The following is a 23,420-nucleotide window of genomic DNA, read 5'->3' on the forward strand; positions in this document are numbered from 1 at the left end:
CGAGGGTCTTCTGAAGGCCAGAAAACTTCAGTTTTTTCCACGTTGAGTTGCAACCCAAATCGAGGCCCTTCCTCCATAATCAACTGCAGAACCTTCCCCACCACTAAAATGTCCCCAATAATAGTACCATCATCCAAATACCATGCCTGAAAACATACCTCAAAAGCATCTCTGATTTTACATACCTAAGGGTGTAAAACCAAATAAAAAAGTAGAGGACCAAGGGGATCACCCTGCTGCACCCCCTGAGACGACCATAAAGTGTGGTCCCCATAATACTATCTAGTCGGATTAGAATAGCAAAATTCAACCCATTGCGAAATGCCCGGACAACGACAACGAACTTCACGTAACTTGACTGCACGATCAACTAGATTATTAACCAGATTTTTGTGGGAGAAATTCATCAGATAAACAAAATAAACAATGGATCTAGACGTGTACGAAGAACACTTTCCTAAAAACGTTATTTTCCCCTTTGTGCTATCAAGGCTAATTCAACACATTTTTGGGATACAAAGATTCCTACACTCTCGAGCGTTTAACACTAATTTAATGATCAAGAGTTCCTAGAATATTTTTTGAGAGAAAACTAAACAACAGAAATTCTGGAAAAAACTGAATGATCGTTCAGTTTTGGGAAAACTGATCTTTTATAGATGATATTCTGTTAGTTACTTTAAGGATAAGGAGAATCAGTTATCTGATAAACAATATTAACGTTATCAGGCTTAATTACTCGTGCTAAGTCTTATACACACACAGATATAGCCCACTAGACGAAAACCACAATCAACCCGTTTTATAATTCATATTCAAGGGTTTATATATGTAGCACCGTAGAAATTCCTTTCCCTTTAAATACCTGTGTTGCTCTTTTAAAATACGAAATAGGAAAATCTAAGATATTAACACCACCGTGATAACGGCTAAAACAATTATCAAAGACACACAACAAAAGACTCGCTTTAAAAAACCATTCAAAACAAGTCAACTAGAAAGTCAAACCAAACGACAGTAAAGTCAAACCAAAGTCAAATAAAGTCAACCTACAACTTGGAACCATTGTAGGCCCTTTTCAAAACTCAAACGAATAATAAAACCTTTGCGTTAGCCTCAAAAGCAAATATATAATAATCAAAGCAAATAAAACACATCATATTCTTATGGAAACTAAACAAGATTCGCTCTTTACTCATGCCCATCATGAATATGCTTCATCACCTGAAAAGCTTCTCTTTACTTTGTCCCCACTACTAGCCATTAGAAATGGGTTGTCATAGGGCCAAGATAAAGACAAGGCCAAACAAACATACAAACACACAATCAGCAATGTTGAGTACATAAGCGTAAACAGTACACACTAACATGATTTCATCCTATCATCACATAATTTACCTTGTTGCACCTGTTTACAAGCATACAACATACAACATAACCAAACAATAAATAAATAAATTGCTTATATAATTTGATTACGCATCAAACGGGTTTCCCCCTAACCTGCCCCAATAAAGGGGTACTAACATGGGAGCTAACCATGACAGTATAAAAGGACCACTCGTAAGTGGCGGAATTCATACGCATAATAATAAAAGGAAAATACAACGTCCTGTACTCCCAGTAGAAGTTATGGTCAAATATAAAATCGCATAACTCCCCCCATATGTTCATACTCAAGGTATATACGTTCCAAGAGTTTTGGTGCATAATCTATTTCACTTTACGTTATTTACATATTTCAGACTTGGTGATGACTCTCAACCCATAACACAATCAATCATCATGAATCATTCAAGTAATTAAACATACCAATTTAATTCTTGAAAAATTAGTTACCATATTTAATTTAATGTTGAATCCTTTTTAAACTACCTTGGCGTTAAATAACACCTTAAGCGCACAATGCACCACAAATCCTATCCCTCGGTGTTTAGAACACCTTAAGTGCACTTAGGAACCAAAATATAATTAAATCCTCTTGTACATCGACACTTAAATAACTCCTTTGCCATACTTATAGCATCAATAAAAATTATATGAACCATAATAAAATTCCCTTTTCATAATCCAAACCAAATTAAACATTTAGTTTAATTAAACATGCTCTCAATCATGCCAATAATAAACGTGTGGTTCATAATCAACATGCCAACATAATTAATTCCAATCAACAATTTGTAGGGTTTCGTAGTGACCCGACACTACGCGGAAGGAGACCCACCAAGACCCGCCCCTTAATTAAAGCAATTAACAAGCATAATAAACTTAATCAAACAAGATTAAGAACAAGAATTATACCTTTGACGCGTGCTTCGCTCCTAAAGAGATCTTACTTCAAAATCCCGAAAAGACGAGATCTCCGACGGATCGTACCCTCGACCCGACCCGAGTGTCCTAAGTCTTGAAGGTTAGTCAAGACCCGGACAAAATAACTATGAGTTTTACGAATCAAAGGTTTACTCTTTCTTAGAGTTGCCTTTTTAATTCCACTCAAGGTTGTTCATTTCCCAATACCCAAGCTTGGTATTTATAGGGATATGAACCCTTGCATTTCATTCCCCAACCAATGTGGGAAAATGTATAATTTGCTAATTAATTTATTTCTAAAATAAATTAATAAATAGATCTAATCACAATGCAACAAGTGTCAAAGGGAGAAATAAGGTTAGGTGAGGACCATGGAGGGGTGGGGGGGACCATTGCCTTGCTCCCCAAGGCTTTCCCAAAGCCTTGGTCCCCACCCTCACAAAACCGCCTCACCTAAGAGGGGTGTTGGGCTGCTGCCAGCTAGCACGCCAGCTAGCATGGTGCTGGCCAGCCCAACCAGCTAGCATGTGCCTGCCCAGAAGCCTCGCATGCCTGGTGCTAGGCTGTGCTAGGCGCTGGTGCTGGCCAGTGCTAGGCGCTGGTGCTGGCCAGTGCTAGGCGCTGGTGTTGCTGGCTGCCTAGCACTGCCTATCGCACGCACATGCATCTCTCTCGCATCCCATTGCTAGCACAGCCAGCATGCGTGCTGCTAGCGAGCCACGCATGCTGGTCCCTTCCTTCGCACCATCCATGCTGCGCACCATGCATCCCTCGCACACGCATCAGCCAGTGCCTAGCACTGTAATGCTTGGTGCGAGGCACGCACACACGCACCAGCCCACGCGCATCGTTGCTGCTGCTATGCGAGGCTAGGCTGCGAGGCACACACGCAAGCCCTTGGCATTGCGATGGTGCCAGGCCTTGAGCTTGCGTGCTGCGATGGCCTGCCACATGCACCCAGGCACCCAAGCTAGCACGCTGCTAGTTGCGATGGGTTGCCTGGTGCTTGTGGAGCTTGCGATAGCTGTCATGCGCACCCAGGCACCTATGCTAGCATGCTGCTAGCTGCGATGGGCTGCTAGGTGCGCCTGGTGCGCCTATTGCTTGCGATAGGTGCCTAGCACACCATGGTGCGCCTAGCACACACATGGTGCGCCTATGCATGCGATGAGCTAGCCTAGCCTAGCTACGGCTACGCTCATACTTGTTGCTTGTGATTTTGCGACGCTCGGTCTCGACGCCCTAGGCTCGATTTCCGACGTCTGTATTCGTAAAACTTTGTCGACTCATTAAATCCTTTCGGATTAATTCGTCGTCTCGGATCGGTGATTCGATTGGGTTCGACCCGAAGGGTTCAGTTAAGATTAAGCTGTAATATCAATTGTACCTCGATATTACTGATCGGAAACGGCCTCCACCTAGACATTCCGATCACTTGACCTTACTGAAGAATTAGCTCTGTAATAATCCGAACCCTCTATCGGAAGAATACACTTGTTGGAAGGACACCATTCCTTTCACAATTCACCTCAAATAATTCATACTTCACAAATCAATCACCAAAATCAATCCAATCAACAATTCCAACCAATTAATATCTATCATGATACTACCTTGAAATTAATTAAACAAAGCCTAGCATGCTTCTACACACTTAAATAATTACCAAGTACGCGAACGTATCTCGAATATGATCTCAAAATCGCCATGACTACACAAAATCACTCACTTGGAAGTCTCCTACAGCCCAAAATTACAAAGAGAAATTAATACCTATTCATAATAAATTTTCAGCAATATATACACTCTTTAAATTACTTTTAAACCTTCTAAAACATGCTGGAAATTAATTTAAACCACCTACTTTTATGATTTCATTCCCAATTAATGGGTAATTAAAAGTCCTTTCAAGAAACATAATTCTAACCTTTGCATAAAAATTCCAGCATTATAAAAACTCTTAAACTTGCTGTAATTTAGTTTAAAAATATTAATTTCAATAATTTTAATCAACTACAATGAAATTCCATCAGTAAGCATTAATTTATAAACCTAGGGTTTTCAATTTGGGGCTTTTTAATTCAAAAACTAAATCTGAAAATTATGTACTACTTCCGTTACATATTAGTTGCAACTTTGGGGTATTATTTGTGAGATATAAAATATTCCAAAGTTGCTACTATTATGTAACGGAGGTAGATCATTATTAAAATATCATAAAATCATCACACCCCTAAAAACAATAATTAATCAAAGCTAGATTGAATTAAAAATAAAAAGAAGAAGGTTTTTTTTTTTTGGTAAAACCGCTACTGCAAAAGAGGGAGGGGAGAGTGGCCGGTGCGCCACCTCCCGCGGTTGCTGCTATAGCCGCTCCGTGCTGGTAGCGACCGACTGTGGTGGTGGTGGCAGCCGGCCACCGGTGGTGGTGGTGGTGTGCATGTGAGGTGAGAAAAAGGGGGAGGGGAAATTAAGGAGAGAGAAAGAGAGTTTACCTTTGGGTATTCTCTGCTCATAAGATGGGTATTTATACCCTCTCTCAAAACCCTCCTACTTTAATTTTCCTTTCTACCCTTAATGATTCCTACTCCTATCCCAATTGGCATTTTGACTTCCTTTAAAACTTTCTTTTATAAATTAAATATGCCTCAAAATTTCTAAATAATAAAATAAAATATTTTCAAAACAAATAAATAAATAAAATTGGGTTTTTAATAAAAATAAACCTTTTTAAATTACTAAAATACCATAAATAATTCATTTCGAATTATTTAAATACCTTATAAAAATAATGTTTTAAATTAATATACGTATAAAAATATGGGGTATCACAATATAAACCACTCACTTCCTCCTTATTCTTTCCATGTGGGAGAATTCATCCACATATTTCAGTTCAGTTTTAATGTTTTCAGCTGCAAAGAATAGGATCTGAGTTTATTATGAGTAACTAAAGATTGTACCCAACGTATGCTCTACTTACAAGGCTCATGCTACCACTTTTGCTATGTCCCTAATTTGGTTCATATCTCTCTCTCTCTTTTTTTTTTCTTTTTTTTTTACTCTTTTATTTTTTGGGTTTATAGACAACTATGACTAGGGCGTGTCCTCTTATCCCCCCTTACAAATATTTATAAGTTTCATGCCCTAGTCACGGACTTAAAGTTAGGGTGTGTTCTCTTCAATTTATTTTTGTCTGATACGATCTGATCGTATCTTATCTTATAAGATCCAAAATAAGTTGAAGATAACACACCCTTAGTCTACTTCCAATCAGCATAACATATTATTTTCAATATTTCTAAATCTGGTTGTAATATAATAGTTTACTAATTTACTTATTTTCCATATATATATGGTAAATGAACATCAGCAAAGTCCTAAATTAATTGTAAACTAAATTACACACTAGAACATTAGGGGTAGAACCATACAACAACTTTCTATTCGAAAACCAGAAGTATTCGACAGGGTAGGACGCTTTCCTTTTAGAGCCACTCATCTTGTAAATGAAATTGACAAAATTTACAACAATGTCCTTACTTATCAATCTAAACTATGAATTATAGCTCATTCTTCATTAAATTTTAACCTCATATTATTAACAAAATATAAATCTCCCTAATTAAACTAATCATCATCACCCATTACCTTTTCATCTACTAGCGACCATCCCTCTTCACTATTAAGTGCCAACCAAACCCTTCCATCACACCCTCTACCGACCACCGTAGCAACTCCCAAACCACCGCATCCCCTCCACAACCACCGTTTAACTATTGTGGTGGGTAAAAAAGATGGAGGACATAACATATTAACAGTGGCGAATCTGACATTTTTTATAACTGAGTTCAAAATATTAAAAATTAAATTTTAATCAAATAAAATTAATTTATTGATATAAAACAATAATAAAAAAAATTACATAAATACATCTTCTTAATAACTTACAAAATAAACATAATTCAGTAAGAAAAAAAAATGTATTCTATTACCAAAATTATTACTTTGTTTTGTAAATCATTTTTATATGATTAATACGACAATTCTAATATTTTTATATAACGTGTATACTGAGTTTAGACTTGTGTAATTCAAAATATATGCACTATGTAAAGCTTTGAACAAGATTCGAACCCATAACCTCCAATACGTATAGGTAATACATTTACCATTTCAACCAACTTTTATTATTGTTTTAAATTTCACATAATATTATATATTCCTTTCATTTATTAAGTAAATTAGAAGTAATATAATTCATTTATTTTACACAAAATTAGAATATAAATACATATGATGTAAAAAAAAATAAAAAAAAATAAAAATTGACACCAAGCAACGCCCGAACCACTACATACACTAACTATAAAAATACTCGAACATATATTAAATTAAAGAAGTACACAAACTAGCAATCCGGGGCATCGCCCGGGGTACACATTAGTTTATATTTAAAGAATGTATTTTTTGACAATATTCCCTCTTTATGATGAGTTGTCATCAATTTTCTTTTATTTTTTCTTGTACTTTTGACATCATTTTCCAACATTTTCCAACATTTTCCCTCTCTATCTCTTCAATAATTACCAACTACATTTCAAGTTTTCTTTCTCTCTATCTCTCTCTATCCCCACATGCACATTTGAACTTCCCAATCACGGGTTTTAAAGAATCTCTAAGTTCCTTAATTCCCGTGAAAAATGGAAAATAGACATGTTGATATGGGACGGAGGAGTAATAATAAGATATGAAAAATTAGATAAACCAAATTATCTAATAAATAAATGTTTTAACAAATTACATGAAATTATTTATAAATTTAAAAATTACGTGTAACTACGTAAAAATTGTATTGTACATAGTTAACACATATAATTATATGTATTGATATATTACTAAAAATTTATATATTATCACGTCAAATATGTCATTTGTAGTAAAATCCCCTACTCACTCCTTAATATAAGGTGTATAGATAGAACTATATACAGATCAAAATAGTCAAGCTGTTGTCACCTATCTATTATAGCATAGCTTTTGTCACCAAAAAGTTTCAAAAAAAATGGCAGAAGTACAGTAAAATGTAAATGATGCTCCAGTTCTAGAGCGAGAAATGATCATGGTTGCTCTACAAGTTTAAATTCGACTGATGCAAGAAATGCTTGATGCTCTTCATCTAATTCGAAATGAGCAAGTTGGTAAATTCATATCTTATTTTCTTTCATTTGTTATGTTTGATTATATCAATTTTTATTCAATCTATTTGTTAAACCCTATTTCTGATTTTTGTTCAAGAATTCTTTATTTTATTTGTTAAATGTTTAACCCACTTTCACGGGACTGGCCTGGATTATACCCATTTTTGTTTAATCTATTTGTTAAACTCCATTTCTAATTCTTGTTCAAGAATTCTTTTTTTATTTTTTTATTTTTTTATTTTTTATTTTTTTTTATTGAAACATCTAATTATATCCATTTTCTTTGTTACATGTTAAACCCCACTTTCATTGGATTATACCAATTTTTTATTCAATCTATTTGTTAAACCCTTTTTTTTTTTCTTGTTCAAAAATTCTTTCTTTTATGTTGTTTTTTTTTTTTACTACAACATCACATTAAACCATTTATCTTTGTGATTTAAGAAAGTTCACTAGTCCAACTTTTCTGTGATTTATAGAAAGTTGGTGATGTCAAAGATGGATCTAGAATTTTTACATAGGGCGGGCCAAAGTAAGACGTGGGATTAGAACCCACTACCCATAGCACTAGAATAGATTCAAATGGGTTAATAAAAACCAACTTAGCTAAGTATAATTTGCGTAATAATTAACATTAATTTGATATATATATAAAACTGAAAAAACTAAGCATAGGGCGTGGCCTGGGTATACCTGCCCCTAGGTCCGTCATTGGGTGGTGTGTGAATTACTAATATATATTCTAGGTGTGTTGAAGCCAATTTTACAAATATATAATAGTTGAAATATTAGAAGCCTATTCAATTAGACAAATCAAAGAACACGTATTAACTATGCTATGTTATATTCCCTCCGTTCTTAAATGTTCTTCCCGTTTGCCAAATTTTACGAGAATTAATTAAGAAATGAGAGGAGAAATATGAAATTGGAAAATTTGGACTTTTCAAAGCGTCAAAAAATGGAAAAATATGAAATGGAAACAACATTTTAGAACGCCTAATAAAGTAAACAAGAAGATTATTTAGAGACAGAGGAAATATATGTCGGAAGTAATTCCAAATGTAGCCAAACGGAGGGTGTATGTATACTAGAGATTAAAGTGTTTAAAACGGATGAAATTCGAGTTAGGGGGAGAGTAGAGAGCGGGAAACTGTTTATTTTACACAATAAAATCCAGATGTCATGCTACAAATTTTGTTTAAGGATGTTGTTGTTAGTTGACAAAACTCTTACAAATTTTGTCGTACATGTTGGAAGCCTTGTAGCCTCTCACTAATTTCTCTCTCTTGATCATTCTACTCCACTCACTGCCTCTCATTCCAACCTTAACTTCTGTGTCACTCTTCTTATGATCATCGTCTTCAACTCTTCTTTTATTTTTTCTCTGAATCTGATCACGCTCTTTTTCGTCTTTAATTTGTAAGTACCAATTGCTCAATTTTGAATTTGCTTATTTTTGTTGAATGCATGCTTAAGATCGAGGAATTTTAGTTTAATTTTGTCATCCTATTTACTGGAATTGTTGTGAGTTTATACACGGTTCGTTTATGTTTGTTTTATTTGCTTTTTTTACTCGGTTTTCAATGCATAACTTACGATATTATTTGAATTTGTCTATATTAATATACCATTCTAATAAATCCCTACATGACTATTTTTTGGTTAATATTGGTGGGATTTCTCGTTGGTCAAAGTTATTTTTAATTGGACCACATATATTGTAACTGGAACAAACAAAAACAAATGAAGATACAATGAAATAGAAGTTTTTTGGTACCAAATTGTATAGGGTTTTGTGAAAATTTAATTTGGTTTCAGTTGGGGGATGCTTGATTTTCATGTATTGTTGTCAGAATTTCTGGATTATGCTGAGTATTCATGTATAAAAAATGGTCATTTTATTGGTAATTGATAGACTATATTAGTCGATCCTGCCATAATCGATTTATATACTCTATCATAAGTTTAAGCTTTTGGTTGAGTTGGTTCCTTTTTAGTAGAATATTTCGCGCTAGGTATGAAGGGACCATGCCGCATCTATATTTCAAGCCCAAGGGCTCTCATGTGAGGGGGCGTGATAGAGTATCTAAATCAATCTTGGGCTTCAACCATCAGCTTAACCTTTTGGTTGAGATGGTCCTTTATTAGTAATCATTACCTCATTTTATATATTTTTCACCATGTTGGTAATCTATTAAATTAGGAATTTATGACAGAATCACACTTTATTTGTTGCTAATAGATACATTGTATCTAGTGTTGCAAAATCGGGGTACACTCTAGGCATCGAATCATGTTTTCCACAGAAGGGTTTGACGCTTTTTGGGTGTCTCGCACCCTGGGTTGTGTGGCTAATTATGTGTAGAATAGTGGTGGAGCATAAGTTGTGGTAGGTATTATATCTGAAGATGAGACTCTGGTAATCTCTAGTGGACAGGGAGAATAAAAAGGTAGCAATTTGAGGCATCCATTCAAGAAGTATGAAAATCATTATGGGATGGAATGAGTATATTTGATTCTTCCCAAAAGCCTACTTAGCAAATGTATGTCATTATGCGCTGCAATTTCTAGTAAATGTATATGCTATATCATTGTTGAGCTCTTGATAAAGATGATAACTCTTGGTATACGGGTCCATATAGGTCCAATCGCGTCCAAAATCAACATGAATGAATTATTAACGTATAGCAGATAGTAATTTGCCTGAGTTGGGTAAAGAATACTAACTACATAGATTGGCTAAAGCAATGATAGAATGTTCCAATGTTCAATCTGAACAACTGTCAAGTTACTCTTTTGAGGTTTTATACATTCAAGTTTTATGTTTGGAGCCTTCTGCAGGGATCTTAATCTTATAACGAACGATGGAATCAGCTTTCAAAGGAATGATGATCAGAACTGTCCCTGATAGATGTTCACATACACTATTGAAAGTGAAGCACTCAGAACAGATTGGTTATTTGCAAGACCAAAATCTACTTGATTGTAACCATTGCAAAAGTATTCAACATGTTCGATTGCAGAAGAGAAAATGTCTACATCCGTTTTCTAGCCATATGAGGTCACAGGTTGTCATGGCTCTGGTCTCCGATCCAATTTCCACCACTAAAAAGGTAGACTATAACTTGTTGTTTGTGATTTGAACAAGGCATATAGATCCCAGCAGTCAATTGCATCAGTTTCCAGTTCTTTCCATGCGCGATGTATAGTTCCATTCATGATTTATTGAAACTTATAATCATTACTCTCATCTGTTTATCAGCATAAAACTTGATTAACTAAGTTGCAATATTTGTCAGTTTTATGTAATTTTCTTTATTTACACAGCGAGTTTTCACTTTTGGTAAAGGAAGAAGTGAAGGGAATAAGAGCATGAAGTCCTTGGTAAGTCAATTGGCTTTGGATTTGATAAGTGAATTACTGTTTTCACGTTATTCATATTTTCCTGTAATTATTGGATGTTATTGGTAAGAGAAGTAAACAAGTTTGACTGTAATTCTTTTGCCTGCATCATAGCACCATAATATTCCAGCTAACTGTCTTGGCAATAATTTTTTAGCATTTTATTTAGAAGTGTATCATAGTTTGCGGTGCTGAGATGTCTCCTTCGTTGATTCATTATGCGCACCTGGGAGTTAAAAGAGCAAGTGTTGCAGAAATGGCTTAATATTTTACTAAATAGTCTGTGTTGCTGAGATATCCCCTTGTCTGAATCATTATGTAGTTGGGAGGCAAAGGAGCAAATCTTGCAGAAATGGCCAGCATAGGCTTATCTGTTCCGCCTGGGTTAACCATATCTACTGAAGCTTGCCAAGAGTATCAGGACAATGGAAAAAAGCTTCCTGAAAGTTTGTGGGAGGAAATCCTGGAGGGATTGAGAGTGATAGAAAATGACATGGGAGCTTCCCTTGGAGACCCTTCTAAGCCTCTTCTACTTTCAGTTCGTTCTGGTGCTGCGGTAAGAGACTATAAATGTCTTATTATTTGTCTAATATAATTTTATTATTAGAAGTTGATGAATTGCTTTCTATTTCTTCCCTAATAGTAGTAGGTACTATATGTTTACAGATTTCAATGCCTGGAATGATGGACACTGTCCTCAACCTTGGACTTAATGATACAGTGGTTGTAGGCCTAGCAGCAAAAAGTGGAGAACGATTTGCCTATGACTCATTTAGGCGTTTCTTGGACATGTTTGGCGGTGTAGTAAGTAATTACTTCCATGTGGTTTCACCAATTGTTCTTTAGTAAATGATTTTTCCAGTCTCCTTTTTTTCTTTGCTTAAAAATTGTCCTGTAAAATGCATATGTTCAAAATCAGAGGCATCTTAAATGATTGGCATGACTATTGTTTTGTGAATTGCTTTATATCAGAATCAAAAGTGTATAAATTAGCATGATTACCAAATTTTGATTCCTTTTTTATGTTTTTTTTTATTTTTTATTTTTTTTAATTTCTTTTTATTTTTTTTATATAATTATTTTTCCAATGAGTTATTGTGTAAGCTAGTTCTCCAAATTATATGACTTCAAGCTTTGTGTCATTCAACTCTCTAGCTAATATTCAAACTTTTACTCAAGGTCATGGGTATACCTCACTCAGCATTTGAGGAGAAGTTAGAATTGTTGAAGCAAGCAAAAGGAGTTAAGCTTGACACCGAGCTAACTGCTTCCGATCTTAAAAAGCTTATAGAGCAGTACAAGAATGTGTATCTTGAAGTCAAAGGAGAGACTTTCCCTGCTGGTACTAAATAAAATATGCTACATTTTCTTTCTCATTATTCTCTACTACTGACTATATTCTGGGACAAACCATTTTCCATGCCTAGATTAGTTTAAATTGAGTTTCCTTCTTTTGCATGTTTATTAAATCTGTAGATCCAGAGAAGCAACTTCAGTTAGCTATTCAAGCAGTATTTGATTCCTGGGACAGTCCGCGGGCTATTAAGTATCGGAGCATCAACCAGATATCTGGGTTGAAAGGGACTGCAGTTAATATTCAGTCTATGGTGTTTGGCAACATGGGAAATACTTCAGGGACAGGTGTTCTTTTTACGCGAAACCCAAGCACTGGTGAAAAGAAGCTCTATGGGGAGTTTTTAGTTAATGCTCAGGTATATCTTTAAATCTGTACAAATCTTAAAGCACAGTACAGTTTCTCTTTATCATGTCCATTGAAACACTGCATATACACAGGGAGAAGATGTAGTTGCTGGCATTAGAACACCTGAAGATTTGGACACCATGAAAAGCTGCATGCCTGAAGCCTATAGGGAACTTTTGGAGAACTGTGAAATTTTGGAACAACATTACAAGGATATGATGGTAATAATTGATAGCATATCAAAATAGACTCTAAGTAAACTCGGTTTTTCTTGCTTATGCACATTAGATCTGAAAATAGCATAGGGAATCTTCATTATCCAAACAATAGAATTTGTAGCAATAATCATCTGGTGGATTCATTTATGTTAACACAGGATATTGAATTCACTGTTCAAGAAAATAGGCTGTGGATGTTGCAATGCCGATCTGGTAAGCGAACTGGGAAAGGTGCAGTGAAGATAGCTGTCGACATGGTGAATGAAGGAATTGTTGACACTCGAACTGTTATTAAGATGGTAGAACCACAACATCTTGACCAACTTCTTCACCCTCAGGTATAGTTTCATTGTACATTGTCCGAAAATTACTGTCTACTCTCTTATTATACTGATGATCTGATGACTACTTTTAGCTGTATAATATCATCTCCAAGAGTTCGTTTTTATAACGGAATCACACATATGACCATTTAGGGGAAAGTAGGAGCTAATTGAGATCTCGACTCCAATAGGTGGAGAATGAATATAGACACTCATTCTTAAAGCAAGGTTGTATATGGATTCCTCAAGTTTCTATTTGTCATGTTGTACATATGATTTTCATGGCACTTAGAAATTTTAAAAACAAATTTATTTATTTTTTTCTTTATTGAATTACCTTTGATAGAACCTTTTCGCAAATAACTACCTTAACCCACTACCTGCGTGATCTAGATTTGAATATGATAGGTAGTTCTAGATTTGAAAGTATGTATTCATATATTGCATATGCTACCCAACTGATCTGGAACTTACATTGTCATAATGTTCATATGATTTGGAGCAACTTGATAAGGAAAATTCCTGCATATTTCTTTACCTCACTTCATGTATTTTTAAAAGACTAATGTTATATTGCCTTGAACTTTAAACTTACTCCATACTTCTTAATATAGAAAGGCAGTATAGTAGCTGTACAAGAAAAGGTGTATGAGCTTACTATTAATTCAACACAACCTGTAGACCCCTAGTCGCTTTTATGCTATGTTACATGGACTCACGTTTCACTTGAACACTTCATTTTGGGCCAAAATGATTGAAAACTTTCAAAAATAGTCAAGTCGAACACTTGAACACGTACCCATGTCAGACATGGGTACCTGAGTCCAAGTAACATAGCTGCTATCATGCTATGTAGCCCATTACCTGTATTATTTACCTTTGTAGCATGAGAATCTATTCATGCTATTTATGTAATTTTTTTCCTCGTTTGTATATGCATTAGTTTGAAGACCCATCTGCATATAAAGACAGAGTGATTGCCTGTGGACTGCCAGCATCTCCTGGAGCTGCTGTGGGGCAGATTGTATTCAGTTCTGAGGATGCTGAAGTCTCGCATGCACAAGGGAATAGTGTCATTCTGGTATGATATATACTTTTTATTTCTCTTGCTCTGTATTTTTTTTATTTTTACTATTCTGATAAAGTTATACTCCTAATGAAATGTCAGAGACCAACTTCTTTTGTTTTACATGTTCAAGAGTAGCCAACATGGAGAGGGAGAGTTTCTCTAAAAAAAATATGGAGAGGGAGAGGGAGAGCATCAGCATCTCTACTTCCCTAAGGTGGGGTGTTGAAATTATATTGATAGAGATGAGAGAGGGGAAAGAATAACATAAACATAGTACATGACTGATTATATATAGAAAGTGACTAACTAACTAGAGCTACAAACTAGGAATGTTAGGATATAGTGCTAATTGTGCATAATAATAAATGTATACAAAGAAATTTAAAATAAATAATATATGATTTTATTATTATGATATGATATATATTCTTATGATTTTACAATGCTTTTATAGCAATATTAATTACATATACACCGTTAATAGTTTACTTAAATTTGAATGATTATTAAAATGAAATCAATAGTAATAACTAAAAATAGCTTGTTAATTTTGAGAGAATGAAGGAAGATCTTTCATCTTTAACACTCCTCCTTAAAGAATTTCCTTTGAATGCCAAGTTTTTCCCTTAACCGGTTGAAACTTGATTTTGGAAGTGCTTTTGTAAATATGTCAGCAATTTGTTCTTCAGTAGTACAATGAACAAGGCCGATCTTTCCTGCACTTTCAACTTCAAGGACAAAGTGATATTTTATTTTTATATGTTTTGTCTTTCAATTTAGTACTAGATTCTTAGCAATAGAAATAGCAGTTTTACTATCACAAAATATTTTTGTGGGTTGTTTTTGAACTTCACCCATTTCTGCTAAGATTCTTCATAGCCAGATTGCTTGATTTGCTGCTGCACATATTGCAATATACTCGGCTTCTGCAATTGATTGAGCCACAGTATCTTGCTTTTGACTTAGCCAAGAAAATACGCCATTTCTAAGTGAAAACACGTATCTCGGTGTACTTTTCATATTATCGATAGATCCAGCTGAATCACTGTCCGAATATCCAATTAGTTCCGAATTTTTAATAGGTGTGTACCATATTCCATAATCCGAGGTTCCCTTTGGATAACGAAGAACTCTCTTAATTGTTTGTAGGTGTATTTGGCTTGGTTTCTTCATAAACCTTGCCAACATGCTCACGGCATACATCATATCTGGTAGCAATTAGATACAATAAGCTCCCAATTATGCTTCTATATCGTTTAACATCAGCATGTTCTGAATTATCTTCTTTGCTTAACTTTTCATTTTGAGCTAAAGGAGTGGATACTGGCTTGCTATTTTCCATCTTAAATTTTCTTAAGATATTCTGTGCATATTTCTTTTGACTTGTGAAGATCCCTTATTTTGTTTGTGATGCGTATGCTTAGGAGGTTTAAACACACACAGGGATAATTCAAGCCTAATTCTCTATAGAATTCGTCTACCAAGAATTAAACAAGAAAACAAGTAGATTAAGTAAGTTAAAGGTCACACCACCCCTAATTAATTAACTTAAACAAAGCTTAAAGAACTTAATCATCAGCTTCAAGAAACGAATGTTTTGGTTGCAAAACAAACAAATACTTTGATTTACTAATCTGAAAAATTATATATCTAAAAGTTATGAATTACAACTATTTATAGACTAAAAACTAACTAATTCTAAGTCTAATAGGACTAGTGATTAGGGGATTTTTATCCACCAATCACCGTCTGACAAGTGGACCAACCAGGTTCCGCCACGTGTCCTTCACGTAGGCCAATAGGAGCCTGCCACGTGTCAATCACAGATACGTCCTCTACGGACCAATTGAGACACGCCACGTGTCCACCCATGCCAAATGGGAAAACCGGCCAACAAGGCCCAATCCTGTTTAGAGGCCCGGTCAGCCCTAGGTTTACCCTAAACCTAGAGAGTGGCACGCTTCTCAAGACTATAAATACTTAATTAATCCTCATTAAAGGGGATTAAGCAATTAATGACTCTCACCTAGAGAAGTCTAAACACATTGATCGCTCCTCCCCTAGAGGAACCAGATCTTCCCCCTTTAATTTCCGCACTTATTACTCCTTAATCAAGTACTAACTTGACCGTTGGAGGCGGAGCTCCCAGGAGTCTCCGTTATTTTGCAGGTACAGGCGTCCGGTTCCAGTCTCGGAATTGTAACTCTCCTGCAGGACATCAGAAAACCCCGAAACATTTGGCGCCGTCTGTGGGGAGAGTACTTCAGAGATGGCATCCAAGTCTGTACCGACTCCTGAAGAGAGGCGTCCCCTAGACGACCCTCAAGTTCAGTCGGACCATGACACCGAAAGTGAATTTGAAGTTGAAACTCATATAGCTCCAGACGGGACCCTAAGGGCCCGACGTACCCGTCATACCGAAAGGAGGGAACGGGAGCATCTTCAAACAGGAAGCGAGCCAGCAGGCGCACCGCCTGCTCGGCAACAGCCGACTGATGGGTCTACTCCCATCGCAAGGAACGAACTCATGACCTTCATGAGGGACTTCAAGGGAGAGATTCAAGAGTTGATCAACAAGAAGCCGCCTGCTTCAGTCAAGGAACAGTCGGCCAAGAAACCTTCCACTTCACTGAAGAGGAAGCCAGTTCAAGGGCGAGAGACGACTCCTCATCCTAAATCTAGGAAGCGGGAGCCACCTGCCCTTGATTTCACAAAATTCCGTTATCCTACAGGAAATAGGAAACCGGTTCGTCATATTCAGGCGGACGGGTCAAAGCAAACATTCACAGATGCTCGGCTACTGCTAGAGCAAAAGAAGAGTGACCGATTGTCAGAGTCGGCTTCTACTTCAAACTTTCAAGACAGTTTGCGAAATGCCTCGATGAGGCATACTCAGTCGTACCATGAGAGTCAGTCAGGCGGCACCTCCCGTCAGTCCGGCTTTCATAGTGCCCAGGCGGTACCAAACTTACCATTTGTGCCGCAACAACAGTATTTTATGCAGCCACCTCCATTTGGTGGACCTACAGCAAAAAACGTCCAACCTATGGATTGGCAGCTACGGTTGCTTAGACTTGGTGAACAGCCGTCGGCCTTCTCCAAGGAAATTACTGACGCCGCTCAGCCGGCCAAAGTAAAAAATGTACTAGTAGGCGCCTATGACGGCACTACTAACCCAGAAGACCATCTGATGGCATTCACCAACCTGATGTACCTTCAAGGGTTGGATGATCCCACTTGGTGCAAGTGTTTCCCAGCGACTCTCAAAGGAATCGCACAGCAATGGTTCGGCAACCTGCCGACTGGTTGTGTAAATAGCTTCAGGACGCTTGCTTACTTATTTGCCTCCAACTTCGCCATGAACATCCCTGCGAAGAAAACGACCCTTGATTTGGGAACAATTCAGCAGGGCGAGAAGGAGGGGCTTCGTTCTTACATCAGGCGGTTTAACCTGATGAGAATACAGATTCAAGGGTTACCGGATGAGGTAGCTTATACCAACTTTTTTAGAGGTCTCAAAGACGGGTCTACCTTCAAATTTGATTTGGTTCGAAAAAGGGTGGCGACTCTTCAAGAGGCCTTGATTGAAGCAGAAGCCTATATACAGGCGACTGATCTGTGTACGATAAAACAGTCGGACGGGAAAAGGTTCGACAAAAGAGAAGGACGACAGAAACAGTCGTCAAACAAAGATGAGAAAAGAAAAGAGGTCTGGGCGGCTGATTCCTCTAAACAGCCGGCCCAGAAAAAGAAAAAAGAATTCAAACCATACTCCCCAAAGTATGCGTTTAACAAGGATAACCAGTTTATCCTAAAAGAAATCAAGGGACGGATCTCAATTGAGAAGCCGGTCCCCATGAAGGGTTCTGCAAACAACCGGAACCAAGATAAAATCTGTGCTTATCATGATGACGTTGGTCATCACACCAATGACTGCATCAGTCTTATGCGGTACCTAGACCGCCTGGCTGAGCAAGGTGATCTTGACACTTATGTCAAGAAATCTACGGGGAATACTTCCTCAAAAAAGCTGTCGGCCAAAAAGAATCAACAGGCCGACAGCTCCGATACAGATGATGCAGTCGTCTACACCATTGCAGGCGGCTTCTCAGGAGGCGGCCCCACTATTAGGGGCAACAAAGATAATATAAGGCGGTTAGATGTAAATTCCGTTCACCAAGAACGGCCGTCCAAATATACATTTCCTGAGATTGTCATCACTGAAGAGGATCTAGGAGGGGTAAGGGGGCCGCATGACGACCCTCTCGTTATTGAATGTAAAGTGGCCAACCAGAGAGTTGGCCGAATCCTCATAGATACCGGGAGCTCCTCAGATCTCATCAGCAGCAAATGTCTGTCGAAACTGAAATATCAGACTGACTGCATACATCCGGCCTCCCACCCTTTAATAGGGTTTGGAGGAGGAGTCGTCCACCCACTAGGACGAGTAGATTTACCCATTCGCCTGGGCGAAAAAGGGGAAGGACGACACATGGTAGTCCGGTTCCTATTAGTAGAGGAACTCTCGGCCTACAACATGATTCTGGGTCGACCAACTCTGAATAATTCCAAGGCTGTTATAATCCCGTCTCTTATGTTGCTCAAGTTTGAGAGGGATAATGGAACAGTCGGCTCCCTTAGGGGAGATCAGAGGATGGCCCGAGAGTGCTATCTCTCGGATGTCAAGCCCACTGTTATGGCCACTGGGTCAAGTGGTGAAAAAACAGACCTTGACAATGTCAAGGAGAGTGCGCCTGTTCAAGAAGCAGGCGGCAAAAAGAGAAAGGCGTCCCAGACAGAGTCCGCAGGAAAAGCAAGAAAATAGCAATCATTGGCAGAGGAGCGGCCGGATGAGTTCCGCCCTCAGCCGGCTGGTGAGCATGCGGACCTGATCTTAGACGACTCACGTCCTGACCGAACAGTCAAAGTTGGGACGACTGCTCTGAGAAACCTTGGTGACGACTTTCACAACCTATTGAAAGAATACAAGGACATCTTTGCATTTGAAGTCCATGAAATGCCAGGCATTAGTCCTGATCTGGCGGTACATAAACTCGCTGTGGATCCGAAAAAGAAGCCGGTACGGCAAAAGAAGCGGAACCATGGCGAAGAAAGAAGTCAGGCGGCAGCCGCCGAAGTTAAAAAATTACTTGATGCAGGGTTCATTCGGCAATGTTACTTCCCAGACTGGGTTGCAAATGTGGTGCTTGTTAAAAAGCCGAATGGCACCTGGCGAATGTGTGTAGACTACACAGACTTAAACAAGGCGTGCCCCAAAGACAGTTACCCTCTGCCTAAAATTGATAACCTGGTCGACTCAACAGCTGGCCATGCCTTGATGAGTTTCATGGACGCCTATTCTGGTTTCCATCAAATTCCCTCATGGAAGAAAGATCAGGAGAAGACGGCCTTCGTCACTGATCAGGGGTTATACTGTTACACGGTCATGCCGTTTGGTCTTAAGAATGCCCCGGCTACCTTCCAACGAATGATAAACATAGTGTTCTTTGATCAGATTGGGAGAAACGTCGAGGCATATATTGATGATATGATTGTCAAGACTAAACTTCAGAAAGATCATCTGTCGGACCTCCGAGAAACTTTCGCCACACTCAGGCGGCACCATGTCATACTCAATCCCAAGAAATGTGTATTTGGAGTTGAGTCTGGGAAATTTCTCGGATTCCTTATCAATCAGAGAGGAATAGAAGCGAACCCTGAGAAGGTGCAGGCGGTCATTGACATGCAGTCGCCTCGTACCATCCGAGAGGTTCAGAAGTTAACAGGTTGTCTGGCGGCCTTGGGAAGATTTCTAAGCCGATCAGGCGACAAATGCCTATACTTTTTCCAGGCAATTAAGAAAAAGGCAAGGTTTGAATGGGGGCCGGATGCTGAGGCCGCCTTCCAGAAATTAAAAGTTCACTTGCATTCCTTGCCGAGTCTGGTCAGCCCTTTGCCCAAAGAGGTTCTCTACATGTACCTGGCCGTCTCTGATCATGCGTTAAGCGCTGTTCTCCTCGCTGAAAGGGACGACTGTCAGCTCCCGGTCTACTTTGTCAGTCACGTACTGAAAAATGCCGAGTTGAGGTATCCCCTAGTGGAGAAATTTGGTCTTGCACTCTTCATGGCTGTTAAAAAATTGAAGCCCTACTTTTTGGCACATACAGTCGTCGTGTATACAGACCAACCTATCAAGTGGCCGCTGACCATCATGGAGTCGTCAGGCCGAATGATCAAATGGGCCATAGAAATACAGAGCCTCGAAGTTACTTTCGAGCCTAGAAAAGCAGTGAAGGGGCAAGCCTTTGCTGACTTTATTGTAGAGATGACTCGTCCTCCTGACTCTCAAGTTCCAGACCAAGTATGGAAGGTATATGTGGACGGAAGCTCTACTTCAAATGGTTGTGGAGCAGGCGTCATATGTCAGTCGCCAGAGGGCGACAGGTTCGAGTATGCTCTACGCTTCAGTTTTCAGGCTTCAAACAATGAGGCAGAATATGAAGCTTTACTAGCCGGGATCCGCATGTGCAAGGCGGCAGGGGCAAGAAAAATAGACGCCTGTTCCGATTCACAATTGATAGTGAGTCAGTACAATGGCGAATACGAAGCGACCCATCCGGCCATGATCAAGTATTTACAGGCGGTCCGACAAGCAGTCGGCTCACTTGAGGATTTCCATCTGATCCAAGTGCCGAGATCAGAAAACAACCAGGCGGATGCACTGTCAAAATTAGCATCATCCGCCTCCTCTGATACTCCTCGAACTGTTTTTTGGGAAGTAATGGAGAAGAGAAGCATCGAGGAAAACCCTATTGGAATCCTAGACAGAAGCTCAACCTGGATGGATTCAATCAGGGCATATCTGACAAACGGTACACTGCCGGATGATCCTCAACAGGCGGCAGCACTGAAAAAACGAGCCACTTGTTTTGAAATGATTAAGGGAGAACTTCACAAGAGGGGGTACCTTCAACCCTTCTTAAAGTGTGTTACTCCAGAAAAGGGACGAGAGATACTAGATGATCTTCACTCTGGTTACTGTGCTTCGCATATAGGTGGTAGGATGCTTGCTCAAAGGGCAAGGCGGCAGGGCTACTTTTGGCCTACTTTGGAAGCGGATGCAATGGAGATGGTGAAAAAATGTGACAAGTGCCAAAGGTTTGGCAAACTAATTCACCGTCCGGCTACTGACCTCACTACCATTCACAGCCCACTACCGTTTGCTAAGTGGGGCATGGACATTCTGGGTCCATATACGCCTGCTACAGGCGGCAGAAGGTACATACTTGTTGCCGTTGACTACTTCACTAAATGGGTAGAGGCGGAGGCGGTAAAGGGAATCAAGACGAAAGATGTAATTTCATTCATTTGGAAAAATGTCATCACTCGGTTCGGGGTTCCCATGTCTATGGTTTTTGATAATGGTCCCCAATTTGAGACGCCTGTTCTCAAAAGCTGGTTGGGTGACCAAGGAATTGCAAACTACTTTGCATCTGTCGGCCGTCCACAAGCAAACGGCCAGGTGGAAGCCTTTAATAAAATCATCTCAGACGGTCTCAAGAAAAAGATTGAACGAGCAGGCGGCCTATGGGCGGATGAACTACCACATGTTCTCTGGGCCATTAGGACGACTGAAAAAGGGGCGACTGGAGAAACTCCATTCCTCCTAACTTACGGTGCGGAAGCTGTTCTTCCAATAGAACACTACGAGCCGACTCTTCGAGTAATGCTATATGACGAAGAGGCAAACTGGGAAGCCATGCGCCTGGCATTAGACTCACTTCCTGAAAAGAGGGGCAATGCTGTCTTGCGCCATGAGATCTATCGCCTGAGAATGACTAGATCATACAACAAAAAAGTACACAGGCGTCCACTCAAAGTAGGGGACTTTGTACTTAGAAAAATGGAAGCAGTTGGTAGGGCTAATGAGTCTGGCAAACTAACTCCCAACTGGGAAGGACCCTACCGAATCTATGAGGAAGTCAGGGACGATACCTACCGTCTGGAAACACCAGACGGACAACCGTTGCCTCGAACTTGGAATGTAGATAATCTTAAAAAATATTTCTTTTGAATGATGTAAAGTAAAGAGCTACTTAATAAAAGTTTGCACTTACTATTCAATTTTGTATTACGAGGGGCATGCCGTCTGTACCTTTACAGTCGGCTACTCTCCATTGAGTTTTACACTCTATCTTCAGAGGGTCATGCCGTCTGTACCTTTACAGTCGACTACTCTCCATTGAGTTTTACACTATCTCCAGAGGGGCATGCCGTCTGTACCTTTACAGTCGGCTACTCTCCATTGAGTATTTCACTCACAATAGGGGCATGTCGCCTGGGCATATAGTCGGCTACTCTCCATAAGAAGATGGCCGACTGGTTCCAAGCACATAGCCACCCCCCTAATACTTAGCTAAAAAGATTAGGGCCTGGCCGACCCTGTGCCTAACAGGCGGCTACCCTTCTTTTACTTAGCACCTACGTTCACCAAGAACTTACCAAGGCCACAGGCCGAATGATCAGACCAGGCGCCAAGCCAACTGATCAAATCTACAAAACTAATACGACCTGTCCCAACATCATAGCAGGCGTCCGACGGCATCCCTCCGGATGAAATTCGTCGCAGAGAGCAGCTCCCTTTTGGGTGGAACATTGTTCTATAAACTAATTACACGGCACCTATACGACTGTCCCCAAGGGCAACCACGTAGCCGTTTTTGAGACAAGGATAACTCTATCACTAACCAAACCAGTGGTAGCAGTTGACATCTGAGTCAGATGACCGCCTGTATTACTTGGGATAAATGCAGGGGGTACCTATTGAGTTAATAGCCAACAAACATTGGCAAATCAAGGGGATCAGCCGGCCTCCGCCGCCTGGTACCTCTACTACTCAATCTAAATTGTGACGAAGACTAAGTAACTCCTATGTTAACTTAATAGTCACTCAAACTTAGTATGGAGCCTAAAAGGTATGAGTCGTCCTCCTGTTTTTAACAAACAGGGGCTCTCAACCACTACTCTTGCTAGGTTAACAAATTATGAGTTAAAAGCCAACAACATTGGCAATAAAGGGAAACAACCGGTACCCGCCGCTTGTTATCTCTACTACTCAATTCCTTGGCGACTAGGTAATACTCTATTTACTTGGTCAGACCACTTTCCTACTTGGTTAAATTTACAAATGACAGG

The 23,420-nt window shown here is 39.0% G+C and overlaps 1 protein-coding gene across 4 annotated transcripts in view; it reads left to right on the forward strand.

The window, feature by feature from the left end:
• The first annotated feature begins 7,360 nt into the window (after positions 1-7,360).
• LOC110690041 (pyruvate, phosphate dikinase, chloroplastic-like) overlaps positions 7,361-23,420 on the forward strand; it is a 37,169-nt gene continuing 21,109 nt past the window's right edge. The window contains exons 1-10 of one of the 4 annotated variants that reach the window (XM_021866868.1): positions 7,361-7,511; positions 10,353-10,624; positions 10,839-10,895; positions 11,236-11,469; positions 11,580-11,717; positions 12,093-12,255; positions 12,390-12,625; positions 12,708-12,836; positions 12,992-13,171; positions 14,100-14,237. In XM_021866868.1, the coding sequence (XP_021722560.1) occupies positions 10,376-10,624; positions 10,839-10,895; positions 11,236-11,469; positions 11,580-11,717; positions 12,093-12,255; positions 12,390-12,625; positions 12,708-12,836; positions 12,992-13,171; positions 14,100-14,237 (1,524 nt within the window). In that variant the 5' untranslated portion in view covers positions 7,361-7,511; positions 10,353-10,375. Of the gene's footprint in view, positions 7,512-8,718; positions 8,931-10,342; positions 10,625-10,838; positions 10,896-11,235; positions 11,470-11,579; positions 11,718-12,092; positions 12,256-12,389; positions 12,626-12,707; positions 12,837-12,991; positions 13,172-14,099; positions 14,238-23,420 lie in introns of those variants that run through there. The other 3 variants (XM_021866867.1, XM_021866866.1, XM_021866865.1) reach the window with 3 other exon arrangements.

Source organism: Chenopodium quinoa, unplaced genomic scaffold (assembly GCF_001683475.1).
Source record: "Chenopodium quinoa cultivar QQ74 unplaced genomic scaffold, ASM168347v1, whole genome shotgun sequence".
Taxonomy (NCBI): domain Eukaryota; kingdom Viridiplantae; phylum Streptophyta; class Magnoliopsida; order Caryophyllales; family Amaranthaceae; genus Chenopodium; species Chenopodium quinoa.